The 24,616-nt window shown below is 45.5% G+C and overlaps 1 protein-coding gene and 1 non-coding gene across 7 annotated transcripts in view; one reads left to right on the forward strand and one right to left on the reverse strand.

Annotated features, from left to right (window-relative positions):
* Positions 1-19,505, forward strand: part of GRHL2 (grainyhead like transcription factor 2) — a 158,946-nt gene extending 139,441 nt beyond the window's left edge. For 5 of the 6 annotated variants that reach the window (XM_061171587.1, XM_061171585.1, XM_061171584.1 and 2 more), the window contains 4 exons: positions 5,612-5,706; positions 7,919-8,004; positions 17,244-17,308; positions 19,390-19,505. In XM_061171587.1, coding sequence (XP_061027570.1) covers positions 5,612-5,706; positions 7,919-8,004; positions 17,244-17,308; positions 19,390-19,504 — 361 coding nt within the window. In that variant the 3' untranslated portion in view covers position 19,505. The remainder of the gene's footprint in view (positions 1-5,611; positions 5,707-7,918; positions 8,005-17,243; positions 17,309-19,389) is intronic. The other variant, XM_061171586.1, reaches the window with a different exon arrangement.
* Positions 16,490-16,596, reverse strand: LOC133077489 (U6 spliceosomal RNA). The gene has a single exon (XR_009697762.1). It is a non-coding gene; the product is annotated as a U6 spliceosomal RNA (small nuclear RNA).
* Positions 19,506-24,616: the final 5,111 nt, after the last annotated feature.

Genomic DNA, 24,616 nt, shown 5'->3' on the forward strand with positions numbered 1-24,616 from the left:
GTTATACATGGGATCCTTTTCCTATTGCCAGAAGAATTCTGTTTAATAATTCTTTTGTTGTGGAACTTTTGGCAAAGAATTCTCTCATATTTGTTTATTTGTTGTAAATGTTTTTATTTTGTAAGCGTTTTTCTAGGGTATTTCTGTTAGGTATCAAATTCCAGGTTGGCAGTTACTTTCTTTCAGTTTTGGTTTCCATCATTTTTTGTTGAGAAGTCAGCTGTCTTATTGTTGCCATTTAAAATGTAATCTTTTCTTTCTTCCCTTCCTTCCTTCCTTCCATCCTTCCTTCCTTCCTCCCTTTCTTTTTTCTTTCATTTGGGAAAGACTGCTTTAAAATTTTTCTCTTTCTCTCAGGTTTTCAAATTTTTTATGATGTTTCTACGTGTGGGTTTTCTTTGTACTTTCTTTTTCCCCCTGCTTGGTATTTTATACCACTCATTGAATCTGTGGGTTGATGTCTTTCACGAGTTTTGGAACATTCTTGGCTGTTATCTCTTCAAATAGTGCTCTTCCCTGTTCTCTCCCCACTCCTTTGAGACTCTAAATGTGTATTAGAATTTTTTATTCTGTCCCTATGTTTTTTATGTTCTTTTCTAAAATGTCCATCTTCTTTACTCACCATGCTCCAGCCTGGATATTTTCTATTGGCCTAACTCTCAAATCCTCTCTTCTGCTAGGTCCAATATACTAAACCCATCTATTGAGTTATTAATTTCAATTATTGCACTTTTTAGTTCTAGGACTTCCATTTAATTGGTTTATTTTAATAAATTTCAATTCTAAATGTCTTGTCATTTATTTTCATGAACATAATAATAACTGTGCTATAAGTATGTTATCTGGGTCTGTTTCTATTGTATGTTTTTCCCTTGGTCCTGTTTAATATTTGATAATCATTGAATGATGAACAATATACATAAAAATTATGGAGGCTCTGGATGACCATATTTTTCCTCATGAAGGTTTTCCCTATCCTCTGGTATGTAGCCTGAGTTAACAGATCACCATAACTGAGTCAGGGACGGAACTGACCCAAAGCTGGGTTGCAGTTTATTTTAACCTCAGATGACCTCTAATTCATCCTAACTCCTAGCTTGTACCTTTGAGGGACTTTCTATGGGTCTTTTTCCTTCATGGAGCTTGAAGTTCAATTTTTGTCTCCTTAGCATGGGGAGAGTACCCAAGCCTCCTCTATGAGTTTCAAGGGCTTTCTGCTTAACTTCTTACTCTCTTATCCTGTGCAGCTTAAAAACTTGGTAAATACCTGGAAAGGAATACTGCAGTGTCTGGCTTACTTCTCTGTGCTTCTCTACTCTCTGGAAGTTTTCCTATTAGTCCTGAATACCTTTGCAGCCCTAAACACCGATTTCTGTTTCTCTGACACCATAAGATTGCCAAAAGCTGTGCAGACTTCTTTGCCTTTAAGTATGTGCCTCTGCTGAGATCACCATCCTCTACTCCCAGCTGAGAAATGGCAAATGCTTCAAGAGGAAAGTGGCCCACTGACTATCAGCTCACCTCTCGCATTTTTCTCCTCTGAGATCTCAGCTCTCAGGTTCTGGCTGACTCAACAGTAGTGTCCAATACCTTCAATAAGATTAAATATATATATATATATTTACAGTTACTTACATTGTTCTTGGCTGGAACATTGCTTGGTTTGCCACAAGATACAACATCTTAGCCAGAAACAGAAATATCTGTATTTCCTCTTAAAATAATCCTTCTGGGTCCTACTGACCTAGTTATTTACTACTTTCAATTGTAAGCTCTTAACTACCATAATTGTTACTAAACATATGTGAGATTTGTTTGTTGATTTTGGTTTGTGTTTACTGAGTGTGTCAGATGAATTCTATCAAGACCCTGAACTAGCATTGATTAAAGTCACTTGGGGATGATAGGTTCTTCCCCAGAGTGATTTATTGTTGAAAATAAAGTAATTGAGATTCTACTCCATAATGTGAAAGACTTTGTGAGGACTTGAACATAAGAGCACCTCCTCTTTTCTGAGGCTAACAAAGGGTAGGGATGTTAATTTATTTAGGGCAGACGTGGTCATCAGCCTACACAGGCCATAAGCAGAGTTGTGAACTAGACAAACTATGTCTCCATGGTGCCTGCAACTCCCTTCCGTGCTTTATTTTGGTACCTCCTCACCTAGGTACTGATGCCTAGTGTGGTTCAGCCTGACAGGTAGGGCTCAACATTGCCAAGTATGTCCAGAGACAGGCTTCAGATCCAAACACCTGCCCAGTTTTTCTTCTGATGAAACTTAGCCATCCTTTGTTTACACCTCAGGGACTTGCTTTCCCTGAGATTGACCCCACAAAGCAATGATTTCATATGTTGCTGGACCTGGAGTCCCTCCACATGTTAACACGTTGTGCCCACGGGATGGAGATTGATGTCAGAGAAAGCACCTTCTCCTTGTTCTTGTCCTTTTGTGGTACAAGCCAGTGTAACTGAACAGGACATCAGGAGACCTGAAATCCTTACTCTTTCTATCAATTGGGCAGTCATTTCTGCCCTTCTTTTCTCGCCTTGCTTAGAAAAGAAATGAAACCATTGAATTCAGACCACACAAGCTTATTGACTCCTACTGGGTTTATAGATTTGAAAGTGTGAAAAAACATTTCTGAACTCCCAAGAGAAATGTGGTTTATCCAAGATGTTATTTTAATGGCAAAGTTTGTCATGCTCAGAATGGGGTGCTGTCAAAAGTCAACAGATCTGGGAAAATGTAAATAAATCTTTCTTGACGAGAGAAAGAAAATCCCTAGTTTAGGAATCCTAACACAGCATGAAAGAGTGTCTGGTGATGTTTCAGGCTATTTACCCATTATTAACCTACTGGTCATTGACAGCAATGTCAATAGATTTTTAATCTTCGGCTCCCAGGGTCGTGGTCAGTCCAGCTCCAAGACATGAGAGAATAATATGACTCGCTTTTATGTTTTTAAAGAAAAGTGAGGGAAAGATAGAGGGAACAGTGCTCTAAAAACTTATTACCACCTTCAGCTGGGACTTGAGTTTGAGTTTTTCTTCTGGCTATTTCCATAGTTTGACTTACTATGGAATAAAATAGAATGCTGACTCTGAATATCATTTCTCATACCCTCACTCATCATCATCTCAGATTTATCGAGTACTTTATCATGAGGTTGTTCCTCAGAGCTGGGTTCTCTCAACAGCCTGTTTCACTTTTTTAGCTGCGTTGCCCTGCATAAGACACAGAATACCCTGAGCCTTAGTTTGGTCATCACCGAAATAGGGATAAGATTGGTCCTTGCCCTGCTGGCTTACAGAGTGTTCATGAGACTTAATTGACCAAGGAGATGAAAAGCGCTTTGTAAAACGTGGTCTTATTAAGGGCTCATAAACATAATTTTGGACCACCTAGAGTAGAAGATGGTAATTTAAAGCCTTGTTGGTTTCTTTAAACTATTAGAATTAATAGAAGTACTTTTTGGACTGTCCACAGTTTTATACCATGTGTTCTTTCTACCACTGGACCCCACCATTAGCTCCACTTGAGAATTGATAAAAAGAACTTCTTAATGACAATGATGCCAACAGGGATTTGGCTTTGGAGCAGGGTTTTATATTATCTTGGAAGCTTGGGATTGATATAATGTCAGTCTCTGATGCAGGAAGCTTTTCCAACTTTAGCCCTTAAATTGGGCCAAAGTGGTAGTTTGGACTGTTTGCTATCTGATAGTAAATGGAAACTTTGAGCTCTTTCAAATTGTCTGCCTTATGTATTCTTCCCCGTATCTCTCTTCCTCAAATCTCTCCAACTTTAATTATCATGATCATCATGACCATCATCATCTCTAACTAACACTTCTATAGTACTTACAATGTATCAGGCAACTTTGTGAGTTTGAATTTACATTATGTTGAATTCATTTAATCCTCTCAACAGCCTCCTTTTAAAGACAAGGAGGCTGAGGCTCAGGGCAGTTGAAGAATTTGTCCATGTTTCCGTAGCTAGTAGATTGCAAAGCAGGGGTTTATTTTTAAAATTTTTAATTGAAATATAGTTGGTTTACTGTGTTGTGTTAGTTTCAAGTGTACAGCAAAGTGATTCAGTTATACATATAATTTTTCAGATTCTTTTCCATTATAGGTTATGGGTTATTACAATGGGTTATTACAATAAGATATTGAGTATAGTTCTTTGTGCTATACATCAGGTTCTTTTTGGTTATCTATATTACATAGAGTAGTGCGTATATTTTAATCCCAAACTCCTAATTTATCCCTCCCCCCCTTTCCCCTTTGGTAACCATAAGTTTGTTTTCTATGTCTGTGAGTCTGCAAAGCAGGGGTTTAAACCAAGGTAGTCTGGACCCAGATCTCATGTCTTAACAATTCTGCTGAACTGCCTATCTGGCATTGCTTCATGTTCCTGGTTCCAGGAATCCCCAGAGAGATTAAAGTTTTCTAAAAACCTACACCTGCTCTCTTGAGGGCTTAAAGGACCGTAAGACTCCACGCAGGGGCATTTTCTCAGTGTTTTAGTCAGTTTGGGTTGCTATAACAAAATACCATAAACTGGGTGGCTTAAATAACAGAAATGTATTTTTCAAAGTTCTGCAGGCTGGAAGTCTGAGATCAGGGTGCCAGTATGGTCGGTGTCTGGTGAGGACCCTTTTCTGGCCTGCAGATCACCATCCTCTTGCTGTGTCCTCACATGGCAGAAAGAGAGAGGGTGTCCCTTTCTTACAAAGACACTCCCATCATGGAGGCTCCACCCTCAGGGCCTAATAACCTCTCAATGCCCGGACCTCTGAATACCGTCCTCCTGGGGGTTAGGGTTTCAGCATATGAGTTTGAGGGGACACTCAGCGGCAATGACTTCTCTTCAGTGACAATCTGTTCTTCTAATTTCCTTCCTCTGGAACAGCCCTCCCTTCCCTAGAGTGCCCAGAAAGACAGAGACTTTGGGAGGAAACGCACAGCCACCAGAACTGGCCAGCTGGGGACCTGTGGGCCCTCAGGAAGGGGGACCGAAACCCTCTCCCACGAGGAAGGAAGGGAACCTTCTAGGGAACCTCGGCCACTGCAGTCTCCTCTGCTCCGAGCTGATGGAGTTGTGGAACAGCAGGAACTGAGGGCAGCCTCATAACTTAGAACCAGCGAGGCAGGCCCGTGCCATTTCCAGAGGTCACGCTGTGCCCTCGGGGCTGGCGAGAAAGTGCAGGACACCCAGGCCCTAGCTAGGTGGGACGGGCAGTGTAACTTGCAGACCACACAGACACAGGGCTCAGGCCCGCATCCCCAGCCCTGGTCTTCTGAGCAGGAAGGGGGGTTAGGTGCAGAACGGAATGGGTAAAACCCAGAGGTCTCACCCCGGTGGATCCATGTTCAGCAGCAAGAAGGATGTCTCAGGGCCATGCCTGAAAGATATTGGCATGTGTGTTCTGCCCCACATGCAGACTTGGGACCTGTGAGGGGGAGGCAGAAGGTTGGTGCGTGGATCCAGTTGTGATAAGGGATGGCGTAAACAAAGGGAAAAGATAGGGACTGGCACATCCATACACCTTTTTGTTGGCACCCCACGTGCCTTCCTTAATTAACACGTTCTCCTCATCTTTTCTAGCAGCAGTGTCCTTGTGAAACGGATGTTCAGGCCCATGGAGGAGGAGTTTGGTCCAGCACCTTCTAAGCAGATGAAGGAAGAAGGGATGAAGCGAGGTACCGTTCCCGCTGACGCCCTCCCCTGGTGTTGCTCCAATTAGGAATGGTGGTGGGGGCGTTGCACTGAGAAGAGCCCCCGGCCCAGCCCATGTCCCTGTGGTTCCGTGCTGGCCTGGGGATGCTTCTATTGACACAGGAAGTCCACAGTCTCCTCCTTTGCTTTAAACCTTATCTTTTTAAACACCCTAAGCAAACATTTATTCTTCCTGGGCACTGATTCTTTCCTTTACCTTGAGGGAAATGTAGTGAATATACTGACTCATCCAGCAGTGAGATATAAGGTTAAAAAGAAACTCGTGCTGTGTTTGACAATACCCTCTCCTAAGCACCAGCAGCTGAGAATCCTTCCATAGACGCAAACGATTAATCACGGTACAAGTAAGGGAACCTGTTTTCTGTGACATCACAACTTTCTCATTTTCTCTCAGTCAGGGATCTTATTCCACTTCACCAAGAGAGTCAGAAGCGAAGCACGGGCTTGTCAGTGTCTTGCTCAGCATCTCGATGCTGTGCTGACTCATTGTCCCTCCTGGGAGGAAAGGGAAAGGCGGGGTGGTGGCTTTTCTCCCCACATCCTGCTGTAGCCAACACCAGGAGCTTCCAGAGACCTTCTGCTTAGAGCACTGGACTTTTAATGAGTCAGGTTACCGTACGTCCACCATCTGCGCAGGCGTGAGGTTTTTGTTACTGAGAATTTTTTTTTTTCCTATTTGTTGAAATGGGATTTGCATAATGGTCAAGAGCATCCCCGTGTAGCCTCCCTCAGCCACATCGAGTCATGTGACCTTGGGAAGGTCCTCTGCACCTTGGAGTCCTCACTTGTAAACTGGGGTGACAAGAGTACCCACATCACAGAGGGAGGCTTGATGAGTTAATGCATGTAAAACATTAAACTCAAGTGCCCAGTACATAGTAAGCACTCCATCTTCACTAATACAACTATTAGTTTTATTTTTAGGCCTGGATCTAGTTAAGGAATATTATCATAATTGTGAATGAGTAATGAGCATTTCAGAATTCAAAGAGTGTAAATACCTGAGTAGTGTTAATGACAGTAGTAATATTTAAACCTATAAAGGGTTCTCCGACTTCACAGGCTCACCGTCAAATATCCGAGTGCGTTTTGAGCTCCATTCCCGCATGCCTTTTATATCTCATCCTTTAGAACGAGGGCAATGTTATATGGAAATCAAGGATCACACAGGCCAAAGTAATAGTAGCTTACATCCATATTTAGTACATGCTGGCTGGTCCAAAGCTTGTGTTTTTCAGATATTTTGAGGTTGTGAAGTCTGCACAAAAATTGCCATCAGGAATTGCTGTGACAAAATGCAAAGTTACGGCCTTTGAAATGTCTCAGTCATAGGGACACATGAGGGCACTGCAACCTTCCAGCAATAGAGAACTTGTTCTCCCAGGAGTGGCTTTTCTTTGGAAAAGAACAGTGGAGTTACTGAGCCCCTCGCCTGGAGCTCCTACGCTGAGCTGGGCTTTGAGGAGCACCGGCAGTCAGGGTCAGTGACAGTGCCCATTGTTTGTTAAAAGTTCTCCAGGACAGAGAATGACTGTAATTATCACCAATGCCGTTATTCATTTTGCCTTTGTAGCCACTTCTCAGGGTGGCTCTCTCAAAGTCATAGGGGGCTGCCGTGGCTGGTTGCCTTTGTCTGTACAAGCTCTGGGATGCTGATAATGGTTACTGCTATCCTTAGCGGAGTGATTGTTATCCACAGATACACAGTTAATGAGAGCTGCCTCTCTGGGCAAGCCCTGGGGGTGAGCTGTAAGCCCAGCATGCAGGTGTGGCTATCAGCAAGCCCAGCAGGAGATGGTGGCACTGCAGCCCATCAACCCGCTGCCAGGCCCCCTTTAACCCATTCCAGGGACTCCTGCAGCAGGAGTAGCAGCCACACTATTTCAAAGACAATGATTTTCCAAGAAGAGGTCTGTAAATCCAATGGAAGCGGCACTCATTTAAATATTGGGCTGGCCAAAAAGTTCGTTCGGGTTGTTCGAACTTTTTGGCTAACCCAATAGAACATGGTTTGGGGTTTCCTTAGGGTCAGCCTGCTGGAAATTACGTTTTTCTGTTGGAGGTTACAGGAAGAAGTTACAGAATGTTCATCTGTAACAGCCACTGGTGGGAAGCAGCCTCCTGGGGCAGCTGCGTGGGCTCCACAGTCACAGCTTCCCGCTCCTTCTCTTTCAGTGCTTTTGTACGTGAGGAAGGAGACAGACGACGTGTTTGATGCCTTGATGTTGAAATCCCCCACCGTGAGGGGCCTGATGGAAGCGGTAAGCAATGAACCCCCTTCAGCCTCCAAGAAACCGGCATGTAGTCTCCTGAGCTGAAATCCATTTATTAAAATGCAGCCTTCGAGATGGCCCTGGAATGAGCTTTCTCAAGGAAAAAGAAAAAGCAGAGATTTATGGGGACACTGATTTCCACCCTGTCTGGCTTATTATTAGCATCGTAAGGAGAAGGAAACTTTGAAAAACTGCCAATTCCCTGTCGGTTTAAGGCTAATCAGAGTAAGATGCCACAGAGAAAGTTTAAACTGTGAGTTTCCATTTGTCTCTTTGCGTGAAACCAAATTAGATACGTTTAACTTCCAAATCTATACAGAACAAAAACGATTAGGAAGTGTCTTGCCAGCTGCGATAGTGTAATCCAAAATAAAATATGACCACTTTCGGTTAAGAAAAAAATATAAATTGCAGAGTTATAAAATGATTTAAGTAAGATTCTGAAATCCCTCCCTCCCTTCTCATCCCCTGTTTAGTCTAGCATTACCCAACCTGGGCTCAGGAAGTTATTTTATGTTTTATCCATGTATTATCCATCTGAATATAACTCTACATTGAATATGACATCTGACTCCCCTGTACAACTATGTTGTAGAAGATCCAGGGTTTTTGTAGTGATGAAGACAACAGGACTGCCAAGGGACAGTCTAGAGTTTTTGTTGGTCTGGAAAACTGCTACATTGAAACAGCATATTGGGCTATGGAGTAACATGTTAAAATGTGTAGGGCAGTGACTATAAGGGGAATCATACACTATGTTGTCTTTTGTGGATGATTTCTTTCACTTTGCATAATGTTTTTGAGGTTCATCTATGTTGTAGTATAAATCAGTACTTCATTCTTTTCTACGGCTGAATAATATTCCATTGTATGGATATACCACATTTCGTTTTTCCATTCACCAGTTGATGGACATTTGGATTTTTCCCCCCACCTTTTGGCTATTGTGAATAGTGCTGCAATGAACATCCAGGTACAGGTGTTTGTTTGAATACTTGTTTTCAATTCTTTGGGGTGTATACTGAGGAGTGGAATTGCTAGCCAGACACATAAGGTCACATTGTATAATCATACAATTTATAGGAAATATCAAGAACAGGCAAATTCATTGAGACAGAAAGCAGATTAGTTGTTGCCAGGAGTTGGGTGAAAGGTGAATGAGAAAAGTCTACTTAGTGAGTTTCCTTTTGGGGTGATGAATTGTTCTGGAACTACATAGTCCTGACGTTTGCAGAACATTGTGAATGTACTAAATGCTACTGAATTGTACACTTTAAATGGTTTAAGTGGGGAATTTATATGATATGTAAAAAAATTATTTATTTGTTCACCTGAAATTTTTTTTAAAAAGCACAAGAATGTTACCAATGTGGTTGGCATTGTTAGGCAATTCAGAGCAGGGCATGGAGGACCACCCTCTGAGAAACACTTGGCTGGAGGGTTTGGTAATCTCTTCTGTTCTCAGGATTTGTCATTGGCATGGAGTTTGTTGTTACTGAATCTGCCCCCCCCATAAAGGGAAAACAAAACCAGAAATGAACACAACAAAAAGTATCGTCTGTCTCTCTTCAAATGCGCTAGGATTTTTTTAAATGACCCTAAAATGACTGGAAGATTGATTTATGAGCTACAGAAGCCCTTTGGACAAATTTCATACCTTTAATCTGGTCTTTAAGATCATATTACTGAAACTGACTTACCTAGGATGGTGGTGAAGCTGAAAATTACTTTAGCAGCTGTTTTTGTTTTTTTTTTTAAATTAATTAATTATTTATTTATTTAATTATTTTTGGCTGTGTTGGGTCTTCGTTTCTGTGCGAGGGCTTTCTCTAGTTGTGGCAAGTGGGGGCCACTCTTCATCGCGGTTGCCGGGCCTCTTCACTATCGCGGCCTCTCTTGTTGCGGAGCACAGGCTCCAGACGCGCAGGCTCAGTAATTGTGGCTCACGGGCCTAGTTGCTCCGCGGCAGGTGGGATCTTCCCAGACCAGGGCTCGAACCCGTGTCCCCTGCATTGGCAGGCAGACTCTCAACCACTGCGCCACCAGGGAAGCCCCTTTAGCAGCTGTTTTGAATGCATATTCCCAGTCGTCAACCCCAGATTCCCGTACTGCTGGAGGTGGGGGAGGGCGGCGGAGCAGCAGGAATCTGTACTTTTCACAGTCCCTCGGGGTATTCTGAGATCAGCCAGGTGTGAGAACCACTGACCTAGACCAATTCTGAACTGATTCATTACGCCTTTTTCCTTGGTGTCTTCCTTTCCTGTCTGTGACATCTGGCTAGTTCTGCAAGTGTTCTGTAGCTGTGGTCTCGCTGGATCACAGTGGGGTTACATGTCACCTTCACTTCCACCCAAACAATCCCTGAGTTAACTCTGCTTTTTTGTTTCTCTCTTCCCCAGTAGAATGTAGAGTTCATGAGAACAGGGGCTTTGTCTCTTGCGGTCTTCTGTGTATCCCCAGGTGTTTGAGCATATATATTTGTTGACTGAATTGAGCATCCACTGTGTATGTACCACCATGCCAAGTGCTATGGGTGGCATGTATTTCACATGCATTGCTTCACTTGAGCCTCACAATATCCCTGTGAACTTGGCAGGTCAGATGTCATCGCCGTCATTTACAGATGTGGGGTTTCCTGAGCTCCACAGAGTGGCAGAGCCAACTTAAGCCCTTGAGCAACTTAAGTCCACTTAGGGAGACGTCCACACATGAAAAGTTATTACAGGAAGAATAACCATTCCAAGTCACAGCTCACAACAACTAAAGGAAAGAAGCTTAGGCAATAGTAAGCCATCAGGCAAGAAGTAGTGTGTATGATGGTTGATCCCACACAGTCAGGGTTTAAATCCTAGCTCTGACACTTCAGAGTAGTGTGACCCTGGGCAAGTTACTCAGCCTCTCTGTACCCCAGGTTCATCGTTTCTGAAATGAGAGTAATAATAATGTGGGATATTATTATGAAGATAATGATAAAATGAGATGTAGGGTTGTTTCGAGGATTAAATGAGTTCCTATACAAGGTGTTTAAAGTAGCACATAGAAACACTGTATAGGGACTTCCCTGGTGGCACAGTGGTTGAGAATCTGCCTGCCAATGCAGGGGACACAGGTTCGATCCCTGGTCCGGGAAGATCCCACATGCTGCGGAGCAACTAAGCCTGTGCTCCGCAACTACTGAGCCTGCACTCTAGAGCCCGCGAGCCACAACTGCTGAGCCCACGCTCCACAACTACTGAAGCCCACGTGCTCTAGGGCCCATGTGCCACAACTACTGAGCCCGTGTGTTGCAACTACTGAAGCCCACACGCCTAGAGCCCGTGCTCCACAACAAGAGAGGCCACCGCAATGAGAAGCCTGCGCACCGCAATGAAGAGTAGCCCCCGCTCGCCACAACTAGAGAAAGCCCACGCGCAGCAACGAAGACCCAACGCAGCCAGAAAAAGAAATAAAATTTTTAATACAGAAACACTGTATAAATGAATATATATATGTAGTAGACAGCTGTAAGTGCTATGGGGTAGAGAGGCAGATTGAGATTCCCTCAAGCCAAAGGGGCTAGAGAAGGGTGTTCTCCCCTGGTGAAGCTGGCTGGGTGCACAGGGAAAAGGTGGCTCGTGGCCCCAGTAGCACCCCCTTCTATGCAGCTGAGTCATTCATGCATGGAGATGCAGGCCTGTCCTCCCCAATTCTATTGACAGGTCAAATGTAGCCACCTAGGAAGTATTTATAAGCAAGAGCCACCCCTTTTTCAAAAGTGCATCTTAGAGCCCACACTGTACAGTTTGTAACTCCACATAAAAGTCATCAGCCTCGGGCTTCCCTGGTGGCGCAGTGGTTGAGAGTCTGCCTGCCAATGCGGGGGACACGGGTTCGAGCCCTGGTCTGGGAGGATCCCACATGCCGCGGAGCAACTGGGCCCGTGAGCCACAATTACTGAGCCTGCATGTCTGGAGCCTGTGCTCCGCAACAAGAGAGGCCGCGATAGTGAGAGGCCCACGCACCGCGATGAAGAGTGGCCCCCACTCGCCGCAACTGGAGAAAGCCCTCGCACAGAAACGAAGACCCAACACAGCCAAAAATAAATAAATAAATAAAGTGTAAAATTAAAAAAAAAAAAAAAATCATCAGCCTCCAGAGCTGGCAGTTGTGTTGGATGCCTCTAGACCAGGCAGACAGAGTCCTACACTGGTGAAAACCAATGGAAATCTCTAGTTCTGCCTGTCACATATCTGAGGTTTCTGGGCAAAGAGAACTCTCCACAAAGTAAAAGTCTAAAAGTTCCAGATCATCAGATAGCCAGTAACACACTGATGAGATATGTCCAAGACCTAGGATCCTCTTGGGTGTCAAGGAAGTCTTTAGGGGTCCTTAAAAATATTGATCATGAGTTTTTAAAAATGATGGACATACACGAGCAGTTCAGATGACTTGAAAAACACAAAGAAAAAACCAAGCAGTCCTAATGCCCCCGCTCTGAGAACTATCACGAAGCGCGTGCTTGCCACGCACGTGGAAGGGGAGTGTTGTGGTGACACCATCCAGCTCCTGGGCAGAAGGAGTCCTTCCGTAACCTCCCGACAGATGGCCAGCTTCCTCCACATGCTATCCTGCACGGTCTCACTTCTTTCCAGGCTTCTGGATTTGGCAAAGCCCACTTCCTTGCCTGGCATGGAGGCAGAGGACGCCGTGTTAGGGTGGCATTTTATCCAGCTGCCTCTGCCTTTGCCTTTGACAACTGCACAGAGGGCAGGACTTTGCCCTCCTGGAGACCGTTGCCCTTGGCAGCCTGATGCCCGTGTCAACTTTGCCAGATGCTTCTTGGTACTGGATGGGGTCCATGAGCCCTGCTCCAAACAGGCCCAACATATGCCCCTTTTCTCTATAAGCTTAGAATCTGAAACCAGACCGCCAGACTGTTACCTTTTAAATCCTGTCTCTGCCACTTCCTAGCTGAGGGACCCTGATTACTTAATGAGTGTTAAGCCTGAGTTTCCTTGCCCGAGAAACAGGTCTCATAAAAACACCTATTCTGTTGCAATGATGCGAGAATTGAGCGAGTTAATTGATGCAGAACTCCCTGTGCTGATATGCTAAGCACTTAGTAAGCACTCAGTGAATGCTGGCAGCTGCCGCTACTCCCGGCAGATATGCAGGTTTATGCAAATTTCCTGACTGTTATCCACTGATCTGTGAGCTGAGGTATTTGCGTTCATGCTTTGGGAAAAACTGGGAGTCAAACCCCTGAAAAGAGAAGATCCAAGAATCAGATTCACCTCTCTTTCAGAAAAGGGGGACTAAGAGATATGAACTTGCTGATGTTGAGTAGACAAAGGAACACACTTTATTTTTCCATTTCATTTTAAAAAGAAGTTCCAAATGACACCAACCAAAGTTCAAAACCCAACGCTTGCAGGCCAAGCAACTCACAACGATAAATGTTTTGGTTTTTATTTATTTTACTTTGTAGTTTCCTCTTTCTCTTTAGCTTTGCAGTTGGATTAAGTCACTGTTTTTCATCTTTTCTTGAAAGTTATTCTTTACTTTCCCTAAATTGTTTCAGTCTCTTCTCCTTATTGCTCTGTGATTTGAAGATAAATTTCCAGCTGTCTTCCACACCACTACTCTCTAGCTCCCACCACCCCCGGGTGAGAAAAGACCTTTAGAGCCTTCATTTCTCCCCTCTCCTCCCCTCCTCCGCTCACTAGGATGAGTCCACTGAAATGTTTACCCCACGCTGTTCCCACACACTCCAGACTTCTTGATGTCGCTGTTGTTTAGTACTTTCTCTCTAGGACACAATTAGACTTTTCCTTCCATTATGTTCTTTTTACTTCAAGAATCTTTAACACTTATTTCACATTCCCAGTCCATTTAACTATATATAGGTAGTTATACATACCTATAACTCTATACATCTATATACGGACCATATATATCTATATATATATACATTATGTATGCATATATAACTACAGATCTATAGTTATATAGAGAGTATATATAGTCTGTCTTCATGTGTGAGTGTGTGTGTGTGTGTGTGTGTGTGTATATGTATATATATATATTTATGGCACAACACTGGGTTGCTTGTTTTCTTCCCCCTTCTTTTGCTGAAGTCTTTATTCTGATGCATATTCAGTTTAGCTAGAGTTCTTTTGTGAGTATTTTCCTCAAATGGGATATTTGGGTGAAATGCATTTCTTAGATGCCATTCTTTAACCTGAGAAGTGAGGGAGAGCTTGTTGGTGTACAGAATTCTTGGGGTAAAGTCCCTTTTTTCAGTAGTTTGTAGGGGTTATTCCAGTTTGGTTTCTAGTGTTGCAGATGAGAAGACTGAAGCCAGGTTCATTCTTTTTCTTTTCTTTTTTTGGTAACTTGTACTTTCTGTCTGGGACGTTCCAGGATGTTTTATTTTCATTACCCTTGGAGATCTGGCACTTTTCAGAATGGCCAGATGTATGGGTCTTTTCTCATTGATCCTTCCTGGGATTCAGGATACCCCTCCTATCTAAAAACATGGGTCTTTCCTCTATTATTTGTTTAATTGTTTCCTCTTCTCCATTGGCTCCTTTTTCTCTGTCTGGGACTTTGGATAGTCACATCAGGTATGGCTGTCTCTGTTCTTCAGATCTCTCTGTTTTTCCCTTCATGATTTCCATCTATGCTATGTGTCTTTGCTCTGCACTTGAAATGGTTTTTCTAATCGATCTTTCCTAACGCGACTGGTTTGCTGAATCGACCACCTGGCCTTCGATTCATTTATTGACCTTTACAGATTTTTTAGTTCAATAATCATATATTTAGATCAGAATTTTATACTTGTGTGCTGTACAGCAGTCTTCATAAGTGCTCTTTTATGTTCTGTTCACATGGATGTCGTCCACATAAGTTCTGTCCATTTTCTTTGCTGCCCACAGGCCGTGTTATTTTATGTGCTGGGCTCATTTGGGCTCCAGTATGGCTGTGAGGCAGTTCCATCAGTGACGGAGCAGTGATGTGCGACAGGCAGGCCATTTGTTTCCCAGTCTACCTTTGCTGTCTCAGCCCTCGGCCCACCTGTTCTGCTCCTTTGGGGCTTGGGGGACGGGGTGGGAGTTCTTCCTGTGCAGTGTAAGGGATGGATGGGTGGGAATCTGATTCTCTGGAGAATAAGCTCTTCCCAGGAGCCAAAGCTATCCCACCTTTGTCCCAGGGCTCTTTGGCTTCTTTTCCTAGCCCCTGCTAGACTGCCCAGTAGTCCAAGTCCCAAACCTCACCTGCCCTAGCTGTTTGTGAGCCCTGCCAGCCACTGGGCTCACAAGAGGTGGGTGGATTGGATTTGGGAGAGGAAAAGCATTTTGGGTAGGTGTCTCTAGAATCCATCTCTAAACTATTATTATATTACTTTATATTTATAGTTTTATATTTATAAAACTGAATCATGGTTACTGTAAAAATAAATAGTACAGAATTGTACAACGTGAAAAGAAAAAGAATCTCCTTGTTTCTGTCCATTCTTCCAGGGTAGCCACTGTTAATAGATTGGTGGGTCTTTCAGATATTTTCTATTTACTTACACATATATTTTTTAAAAAATACAAGTGGGATCACACTATACACAGTGTTTTGCAATTTGTGTTTTTTCACTTAGTATGTTAAGGACTTTTTTTTCATATAGGCGTCCTGCATTTCTTTTAATGATTGCATGACGGCGTGGTTTTCAACTGTGCAAATATCAAAATGTGCTTAATGAATGTTTGTTATATACAGTTTTCTGTGTTATATACAGTGATGCTTTAAGAGCTTTGCATACATCTGAGTGTATTTCTGTACACCAGATTACTAGATGTGGACTATTTGGGTCAAAAGATATATGCCTTTTAAATTTCAATAGCTTCTGCCAAATTTCCCTCCAAAAAGGTTGAGCTTGTTGCTCTCCTATCTATGGGCTGTGAGAGTTGCTGTTTCTTATCATTTGGCTGGCACTGTATTATCAATTTTTCAGTTTTTGTTAGTCTCATAGATTAAAGGTAGTATCCTGCTGTTGTTTTAATTTGAAGTTTTAAATTATTACTGAGGTGGTGCATTTTTTAATTTGCTTATTGTCCTATTGTATTTTTTCTGTGAATTACTTCTTTATGTTGTTTTCTTCCTTTTCCCATTGAATTGTTAGTCATTTTCTTTCTTTTAATTGAAGCATGGTTGATTTATAATATTATGTTAGTTTCAGGTGTACAGCAGAGTGATTCAGTTATATGTATATATTTTTCCAGATTATTTTCCATTATAGGTTATTATAAGGTATTGAATATAGTTCCCTGTGCTATACAGTAGGTCCTATTGATTATCTATTTTATATACAGCAGTGTGTATCTGTTAATCCCAGACTCCTAATTTATCCCTCCCTCCCCCCTTTCCCCTTTGGTAACCATAAGTTTGTTTTCTATGTCTGTTTGAGTCTGTTTCTGTTTTGTAAATACATTCATTTGTGTTTAAGAATATGGACCGATTCACGAACTTGCACGTCATCCATGGGCAGGGTCCATGCTCATCTTCTCTGTATCGTTCCAATTTTAGTATATGTGCTGCCAAAGGGAGCATGTTAGTCCTTTTTTTTTAATTTGGAGGTGTTCTTTCTAACTTAAGAAAGTTAGTTCCATGTCTGTCATTTGTGCTGCAAAAATGTTTCCCAGTGTATTGTTCGTCCTCAGCTTTTTGGGTGGTTTTGCCTATACTGGTATTTTTCATTTTATGCTGCTTTATCAACGTTTTGGCCTTTTTTCTTCAGGTTTCATAGCTTGCTTGGCATCTTCCTTACTTAAACATGATATCTATACAAAGAATTGATTCATGGTTTCTTCTTGCGTGGTTTCATCTTTTCCCTGTAAATCTTTGGTGATATTTATTTTGATGGAAGTCGTGGAGAAGGGATCTGACTTAACTTGTTAATTTTTTTCTATATGGCTACCTATTTAATCCAACATCATGATTAAGGTCCATCTTTTTCTGACTGATCTGAAATGACACCTTCATCATAGATTAAATTCTCCTGTGGGTGAATTTTTTGTTGACTGATTTATGGTTTGTCCAAAGGGAGAGCCTTGCAAATGAGCCTTTTTGAGAGTCTGACTCATGAGTGAAGGCCACTGGCACCCAGAAACATTTCCAGGACGGTGAAGTTGGAATTTTCTCTCGTCTCTGCTTGGCTCCCCTTCCACACTCACCTGTCTTTTTGTTATTGGTTGCAGATATCTGAGAAATATGGGCTGCCCGTGGAAAAGATAACAAAGCTTTACAAGAAAAGCAAAAAAGGGTAAGAAAGAAACGGAACTTAAATTGATTTCCCAATCAGATATGTCTATACAGTGCCTTTAAAAAAAGCAAGATGGTGCCCGTCTTTTGTTAGTTCTGTTGTCTGCCTTTTACAAAAATTTGTCATCCTTCCAAAGGCGTGCTGAGCAGCTTACATGTGCCACGCATTTTGAAGACCTTTAATGAGAGAGAGCGGGGGGTGAGAGTGCATTGTCATGAAGTCAGCTGAGATGCCCCCCTCCAATGACAGGATTAGTGGGTAGAATAGAGGGGTCTGGAAGTGGTGAGAGTGGCCCTGGGGAGAGTGGCAAGGTCGCCCTTCTGCAGAGAGCAGAGTTTATAGGGAATCACGTGCTGCTCTTGGGGCTGGTTTCAGGGCAGCACAGTAGGAATACAAAGGATTCAGGGCATAGGGGATTCTTCTGAGGTCATTACTAACATAATGATCGAAATGATTACTGGACCTGCTTGTTCTCACTGTTAAGAACAACAGCTCTCATTTATCTGGTGTTCAGTAGGTTCTGGGCCCCCTGCTAAGTGCTTTATGTGTATTGTTCTGTTATTCCTCACCACTCAGGTAGATTCTTATCCATAATTTATTGCTGATGGAGGCTGAGCAACTTGCCCAAAGTCTCATGTCCAGTAGGTGAGGTGCAGATTTAACCCAGGTCCGTGGCCCCAAAGCCCTAGTGTTTAGCTCGCACATCTGCTGTCTCCAGCCCTCCCAGGGCCTCCTGTGTATGAGGCTCCAAGTTTAGTTGCCACGGAGCTGGATTTAGTGCCAGGAGAGGGTGTCCATTAGAGTCAGCTTCTGGAGCTATTTTCTTACAAAAAGCAGAAAATAGGTCTTTAAACTCTTCTCTGGGCCTCTTTCATAAAGGAAATTGATTATGTGGGATACTCAGGCTTTTTGAGTGATGCGGTCTCTCGGTTAATTTGGAGCCAAGCAGGAAACCTTTTCCACTTGAGCCCTGGTTGAAAAGCTCACGAAAATGCATGTTACAGTTCTTTCCAAAGTCAGTGCAGGAGGCTGAGTGTATTCCTTCGCTGGTGAGATTTGAGCGGTGTCTCAAGGTCTCACGGTGAGCAGAAACCCTCAGTGCCGATGCACATGCCGATGGTAACATTTCACTTCCACTGAGCCCTGTCTCAGGCCGTGCGCTAAATACTTTAATCCTAACAACAACCGTCTAAAGCAGGGTTGTTATTCTTATTTTTGCGGAAAGGCTAAACAACTTGCCTGATGACACATAGCTGTAAAATGAGAGTCAGTTCTCAAACCAAGATCTGTCTGACTTCAGAGAAGGGGATTGGTTCAAGGACTTCTAAATCATAGACAGGCCCTGGAAGTTGTTGGTTTTCTTAAAACCAAACCCAACACAGATGGTTAACCAAGGAGTAGGTCACATGTGGTAAAAGTATGAACTTCAGAGTGAGGCAAAGCCAGTTTCAAAACCTAGCTCAGCCGTGAACCAGCTGAGTGAACTTGGGGACACGATCTCACCTTGCTGAGCTCAGGTTTCTCATTTGCAACGTGGTGATGATCGCACCTGCCTTCAAGGTTGCCCTGAGGACTGAACACAAGGTCTCCAAAACACTGGAACACACTACATGCTTGAGGAAGGGTACCTGCAGCTCTTGTTTATTTTCCTCTTCTCCTAAGTGTGGAGTACTTTTTTAAAATGCATTTTCAGGAGGCTATATGGTTTAATGAAAATAGTTCGGGGACCTGGCCCTGTCAACAGCTAACTCTGTGATTTCAGGCTCTGTTAACTTTTGGGCTGTAGTTTACCAATCTAGAAAGCAAAAGGTTTGGGTTGAATGAGCTCTGAAATCCTGTTTCATAAGGAGTTAGTTCTGAGAAATCGAGGTTTTGCTTTCCTCAGAGTGGCTTCTGGGGGCCAGTTTGGGGGCCGCTGCAGAGTGGAAGCCTCTCTCCCTGCCTGTCTCCTCTCCCCTCCACCCCCCACCCCGCTTCCTGGCCTCCCTTGCAAAAGCATGGCTGAGGGAGCCCCCAGCCTGGAGCCTGCCCTGGCACCGAGCGCCTTGGTCACGGCATCTCTGTTCCCCCGTCCCCGGCAGCATCCTGGTGAACATGGACGACAACATCATCGAGCACTACTCGAACGAGGACACCTTCATCCTCAACATGGAGAGCGTGCTGGAAGGCTTCAAGATCACGCTCATGGAAATCTGAGCCCTGCCCGGGCAGCAGCCCTCAGGGCCTTTCTCCCCGGGGGAGCCGGAAGCCCGGGCCCTGCAGACCCCCCTCGCCCATCTCACAACTGCTGTTACACGACTGCGCCGGGGAGCGGGCCGAGGCCCAAAGCCCCGTGTTTGGTCCGTGCGTTTGGTCCGCCCACCGGCTCCTGCCGCGGAGCCGCAGCCCGAGCCCCTCGGGAAAGGGCCTTGCGCCTGTTGGATCCTTATTTATTGTCCACCTTTCTCCGGAGCCCGGGGCCCAGGCCTGCCAGGGCTCTGCAGGTCACTGCTGGCTCCAGGTGCCACCGTCCAGAGCCCTCCCCTTCAATCCATTCATCCCGAAGGGCCTGAGGATGCTTGCCCCTGCCGTCTCACCTCCTCACGTCTCCTCAGTGGACGGACAGAACGAGCCGTTTCCTTCATCAGAGGTCGGGGGAGAGGTGGACGCCCCTTCCTGGTTAGAAACCTTCAGGCTGCTCTGGGAAGGTCATCTCGCCGATACCTCCAGGGGTTCCCAGTGAGTGGCCACCAGGCCATGTACAGGAAGACATTCAGCCACTGTGTAATTAGTAAGTAACCTAGAAGGTGTGCCCGGCTACCCGTGTACATAGTGTTTATAATATGGCAATAATATATTCTACCTGTGGTATGTGGGCATGTTTACTGCCACTGGCCGGGGGAGGCACATACCTGGAGACCCTGCTTTCTCCAAGAGGCTTCTGCCTCTGTGCTGTTCAGGAGACGCGCTGGGCGAGGGAAGTGGCCTTCGGGGTGTCGGGTGACTGCAGTGGGTGTCGAGACGGCCACTCCCGAGGGCACGCGCGGGGCCTCGGTCCCTGTCCGCAGAGGGCGCCCTGTTCCCTCTCCACGGGCACTGCCCGCCCCGGAGGCCACTGAGTTTATCTCACGGTGATGCGCTTTGCCTGACCCTCCCTCTGAGCTGTCTCGCGGCAAAGGTCAGATTGTCTGAGGCCCCAGCTCCTCCCGCTTTGGTGTGGGCACCGCCTGAACTTTCTGGAGAGACCGCAGGGGGGTTGCCACCAGGGTCCCGTCTCTTGGGCCCGCTGCAGAACTCCTTGGCTATCGTGAGGATCCTGGCCACCGTGAGTGCCTCGCAGTTTACAAGCACGTCCTTCATCACAAGTGGCCCCCTTAAAGCCCAACTGCGGTCCCGAGAGCGAGGCCGACAGGTCAGCTCTGGGTCTCCAGGCCACTGCGGCCTCCCGGGGCTCCGCCGCCTCTGTTCCCAGCTGCTGGATGTGGAGGGAGCGAGCGAGAACGCCCCAAGAGCCCTGGCGCTTCGGAAAGCAGCATCCAGAGGAAGACGGAGAGAGAAGGTTTGCCCTCCTGCTGGGTGCCCTGGCAGATGAAAAGAAACACTTCCCCAAATGATCACGATGTCATGGACCGTCCAGGCCGCAGTTCTGAGGGGACAGGAGCGCGGTCTGGGATCTGTGCTCACCTCTGTGGGTTGAAGCACTAGCTTTTTACTAGCCAGCACACCCTCCACCCAAGGTGCCAGGTCTAGGACAGGTTCTCCGTAAGGACCCATTTGTCTGTAAAGCACTTTGATGTCTTACCTGGGGGCTTTCTCTTCCAGGGCTCCCTGCCCTCCCACCCCACTGCCCCTGAGGCCCAGAGCCTGACGGGAGGGCTGCTTCCAGCCCAGCTGTTTGTCCTGGAGGCTGCAGAGGATTTGAATGGAATGGCGGGCAGGTGCGGAGCCTAGGAAGACCTCTGGGTGTGGTGAGGAGGCACCTTTCTGTGTCTTCTGGACACATTACTCCTCTCTGTGGTGCCAAAGGTTACATCCTGGATTCACCTCTGCTCCAGTCTGTCGCCTCCTCCTGCACTCTGTGACTGCCATGCCCTGGACCGGCATCTGGGGGACCCTCCTGGGTACTAATGGGGCTCATTGTTGGGAGTGCATGATGTACAATGCGCCTCCCATGCTCCTTGCCTGAGGGGTGGTTTCAGACATGATCGGCAGATGTAACGGCGAATACTATTGGGCCGGGGCACAGCACTCCAGAGTAGGAAAAAGAGAAAATCTTTGGCAATCCGACACGGGTTACCTAGCCTTCTCTCTCCAGCCTTTGGGGAAAAATATGTTGGCTGATCCTGCCCTAGGCAGAAGATGAATCAGAGAGGCTTTTGCCTTTGTCCCAGGTCCCTGGGCAGTGATCGCAGTGACCACTGCCAGAACAAAGCATATGAGGTCAGTGCCAGCAAAGGGTGGTGCAGTGTCCCCTCTCATTTGATCTGTCCCCATCTTACCACGTCCCCTCTGCGTTCTCGGTGTGCCCATGGCTTAGCTTCGATGTGGCCTTCACTATGTATATGAGCAGAGCTTTGATGAGCAAAATAGTCCAAGAAAAAACAAACACTCCAGAGAGATAGGAAAACTTGCCTCCTCTTCTTTTTCTGTCCCTTAATAAATAAGCTTTAAAAAAAAAAAATCCACGTAAGACGAGGGACATGTGAAACAAGTGTTTTTCTTATACTTACCCAAATTGCTTAGACTTTATGGGTGTTTAGAAATTGGGTCCAACAGAAAAATGCAGTCGGGTGTCGTCATCTTGGAATTGGATCCTAAAAGACTAAGGCACGTCCCAGCCCAGAAACTTAAGAAGCATGAACTGAATCAAACATTTATTTTCCTTATTTAAAATTATGCAAATGCAACAGAAGCAGAGGGCTTGTGCCAAATTCTATGAACAGCCCTTTCTTAAAGACAAGCAAGGAAGACTGCTAGATGGACAATTTGCTCTCGTGTTAAAAAAAAAAACAAAAAAAAAACAAAGGCAAATGTAACTTAATAGTTTTGTAAATGGGAGAGGGGGAATCTATAAACTATAAATACAGTTATTTTATTTTTTTGTACATTTTTAAGAAGAAAAAAATAAATATTCCTAACAACACTCGAATGTCCGATGTTTTCGGTGAGGTTGGTATTGGGGCTCTTTGCCTGACTGGAAAGAAGCCTCTGTGTGAGCGGGGAAGGTTCTAGGCTCCCCTTGGGCACCTCAGGTCCTGGGCTCTAACACAGCAGACGTTTCCTCTTCTGGTTGCTTTGTTGTGCCCAACCCCAAGGTTAAATGAGAAGAGGGCTGAAGACATCACAAGGCCTTTGGTGTGACCACGACAGGCCACCAGCGTGGCTATTCTTCCAGTTCCCAGGGCAGGGAGTAGGCTCTGTCCATCTGCATTTGCCGTCCTCACTCCCAGCTCCCTCACCACCATTTAAATGTACAACACAAGCTTTCCTGTCCCTTAGTTCATCCTCACCCACCTCTCCACAGAGACTAAAACCACGTGGCTGCAACGCCAACCTCATTATGACAATCTCTTGCCCTGGAACCCACAGCCTCGCTAGTATCTGTCAGCTCAAATCCCAGTATTTCTCGGCATTTCCTCAGTGGCCACGCACACTCCTTCAGCCATCCTCCACGATTAGCTCCCGAGAGCCTCTCTGTTCCAAACAAGTAGCGCTTCTGTGTTCTTCCACCTCTCTGTCTGTCCATGTCCACAGCTTTCAAATCTTGGCTAAAAAGTCGCTTAGGGAAAGCTTTCTCTGACCAACTTTGACCCCCTTGGCATCCTCAGTGGCCTCCGTGCCTGGACCAGTGGGCAGCAAAGAGGAGGTCAGGAGAAGTGCTTGTTGAGGAGGCTTCTGGAGAGATCCTGGGATTAGAAATGGGCCAAAGGCCTCTTTGCCACGATCTGTGTGCCACAGTCTCAGTAGGCGGTCTGAATGTATTCCCCACAGGCCCGAGGAGGTCCTGCCGGGCATGCGCTGGTCTCCACATCTCCCCTGAGGCAGTCCTCCCTTGACCCATGGCAGCCATAGTTCTGCTGTGAACTCTGCTCCCCACGTGTGCCACCCCCCCCCCACACCTCCCTGTACTGGGACTCCGGGTAGGTAAAGCTGTCAGGGCCACAGGGTCCAGTACCACCTCTTGCCCTCATCGCTATGCCAGCTCAGCTCAGTTACTATGGACCGGGCATCGTGTCCGGTGCTGGGGAATAAGAGGCACATTAGATGCAGTCCATCCTCAGAGACTGCGATGTGCCCAGTGATAACAGCCTGGCATCGTCAGCACCGGGATAGGGGTTCACTCTGGGAGAGTCAGGGCTCAGCAGTCACCCCAGTCCTAAGGCATACAACCCCCTTACCCTTAGACTTTCACAATGTGATGAGAGGTCACCAAACGCTAATCTCACTTTAGGAAGGCTGCCAACTCGAGGGTCTGAGCCCCTGTATCTCTGAGGGTCAATGGCACCTTAACAACACCCAGGGCAGCAAATGCCCAGGATCTATCTAAGTCCTGGACATGTGGTCATCATTTAAGTGTAGAGAAATCTATTTGAAATGAATATCCCATTGGTTAGACCCTTGGTGTGGACATCTTTGCACTCTGCAACAATCTTTCTATTTTAGGTGGATCTGACTGATACTCTACTGCCTTGGAAAATACAGGGCTCAATTTTCTTTCTTTTGTTTCTTCAGCCACTTTAAAAAAAAAAACATAAAATTTCAGGAAAGTGAAAGCATACTCCTGACAAAGATAAGAGAGGCCTGTGTGAAGCATCTCCATTTCTTCCAAAGGGAGCTAGCGTGATCTCCCCCTGCCTTGACTGAGAAAACAGGCAGATTCTTCCTCACCTGGCCTATGCCCGCGTCCCCTCCCCCCATGCCTGAACTAGGCTGTCAGGGGGTCCAGAGCAGGGCTGGGACAGTACCCTGAAAATAGGAGCCTCAGGCTTGCAAATGTGCTGGAAATTAACAGGTTCACCTCCAACAGGTGTGCGAGTGAAGGCTCCTGATCAGGTCGGAAGGTCCCAGCCACCTCCTCACCATCACTGCCATGAGTGACATGGCATTACTCATGCTCAGTTCTCATGGGCATCAGGGCCATTGCTGGTCTACAGAGAGAAACTGTGAGGTACAAAAAGACTCCCCTCCAGGCCAACTCAGCTCCTACATGAGGTCTGGTTGGCCCATGAGACACCTACCAAAGCTGACATTCTGCCCCTTTTTCCTACATTCATGGTCTCTGTGCTGGAGGCAAGGCCAAGGACAGCAGCAACAAGCACCTTGATCTGA

The sequence above is a fragment of the Eubalaena glacialis genome, chromosome 17 (assembly GCF_028564815.1).
Source record: "Eubalaena glacialis isolate mEubGla1 chromosome 17, mEubGla1.1.hap2.+ XY, whole genome shotgun sequence".
Lineage (NCBI taxonomy): Eukaryota > Metazoa > Chordata > Mammalia > Artiodactyla > Balaenidae > Eubalaena > Eubalaena glacialis.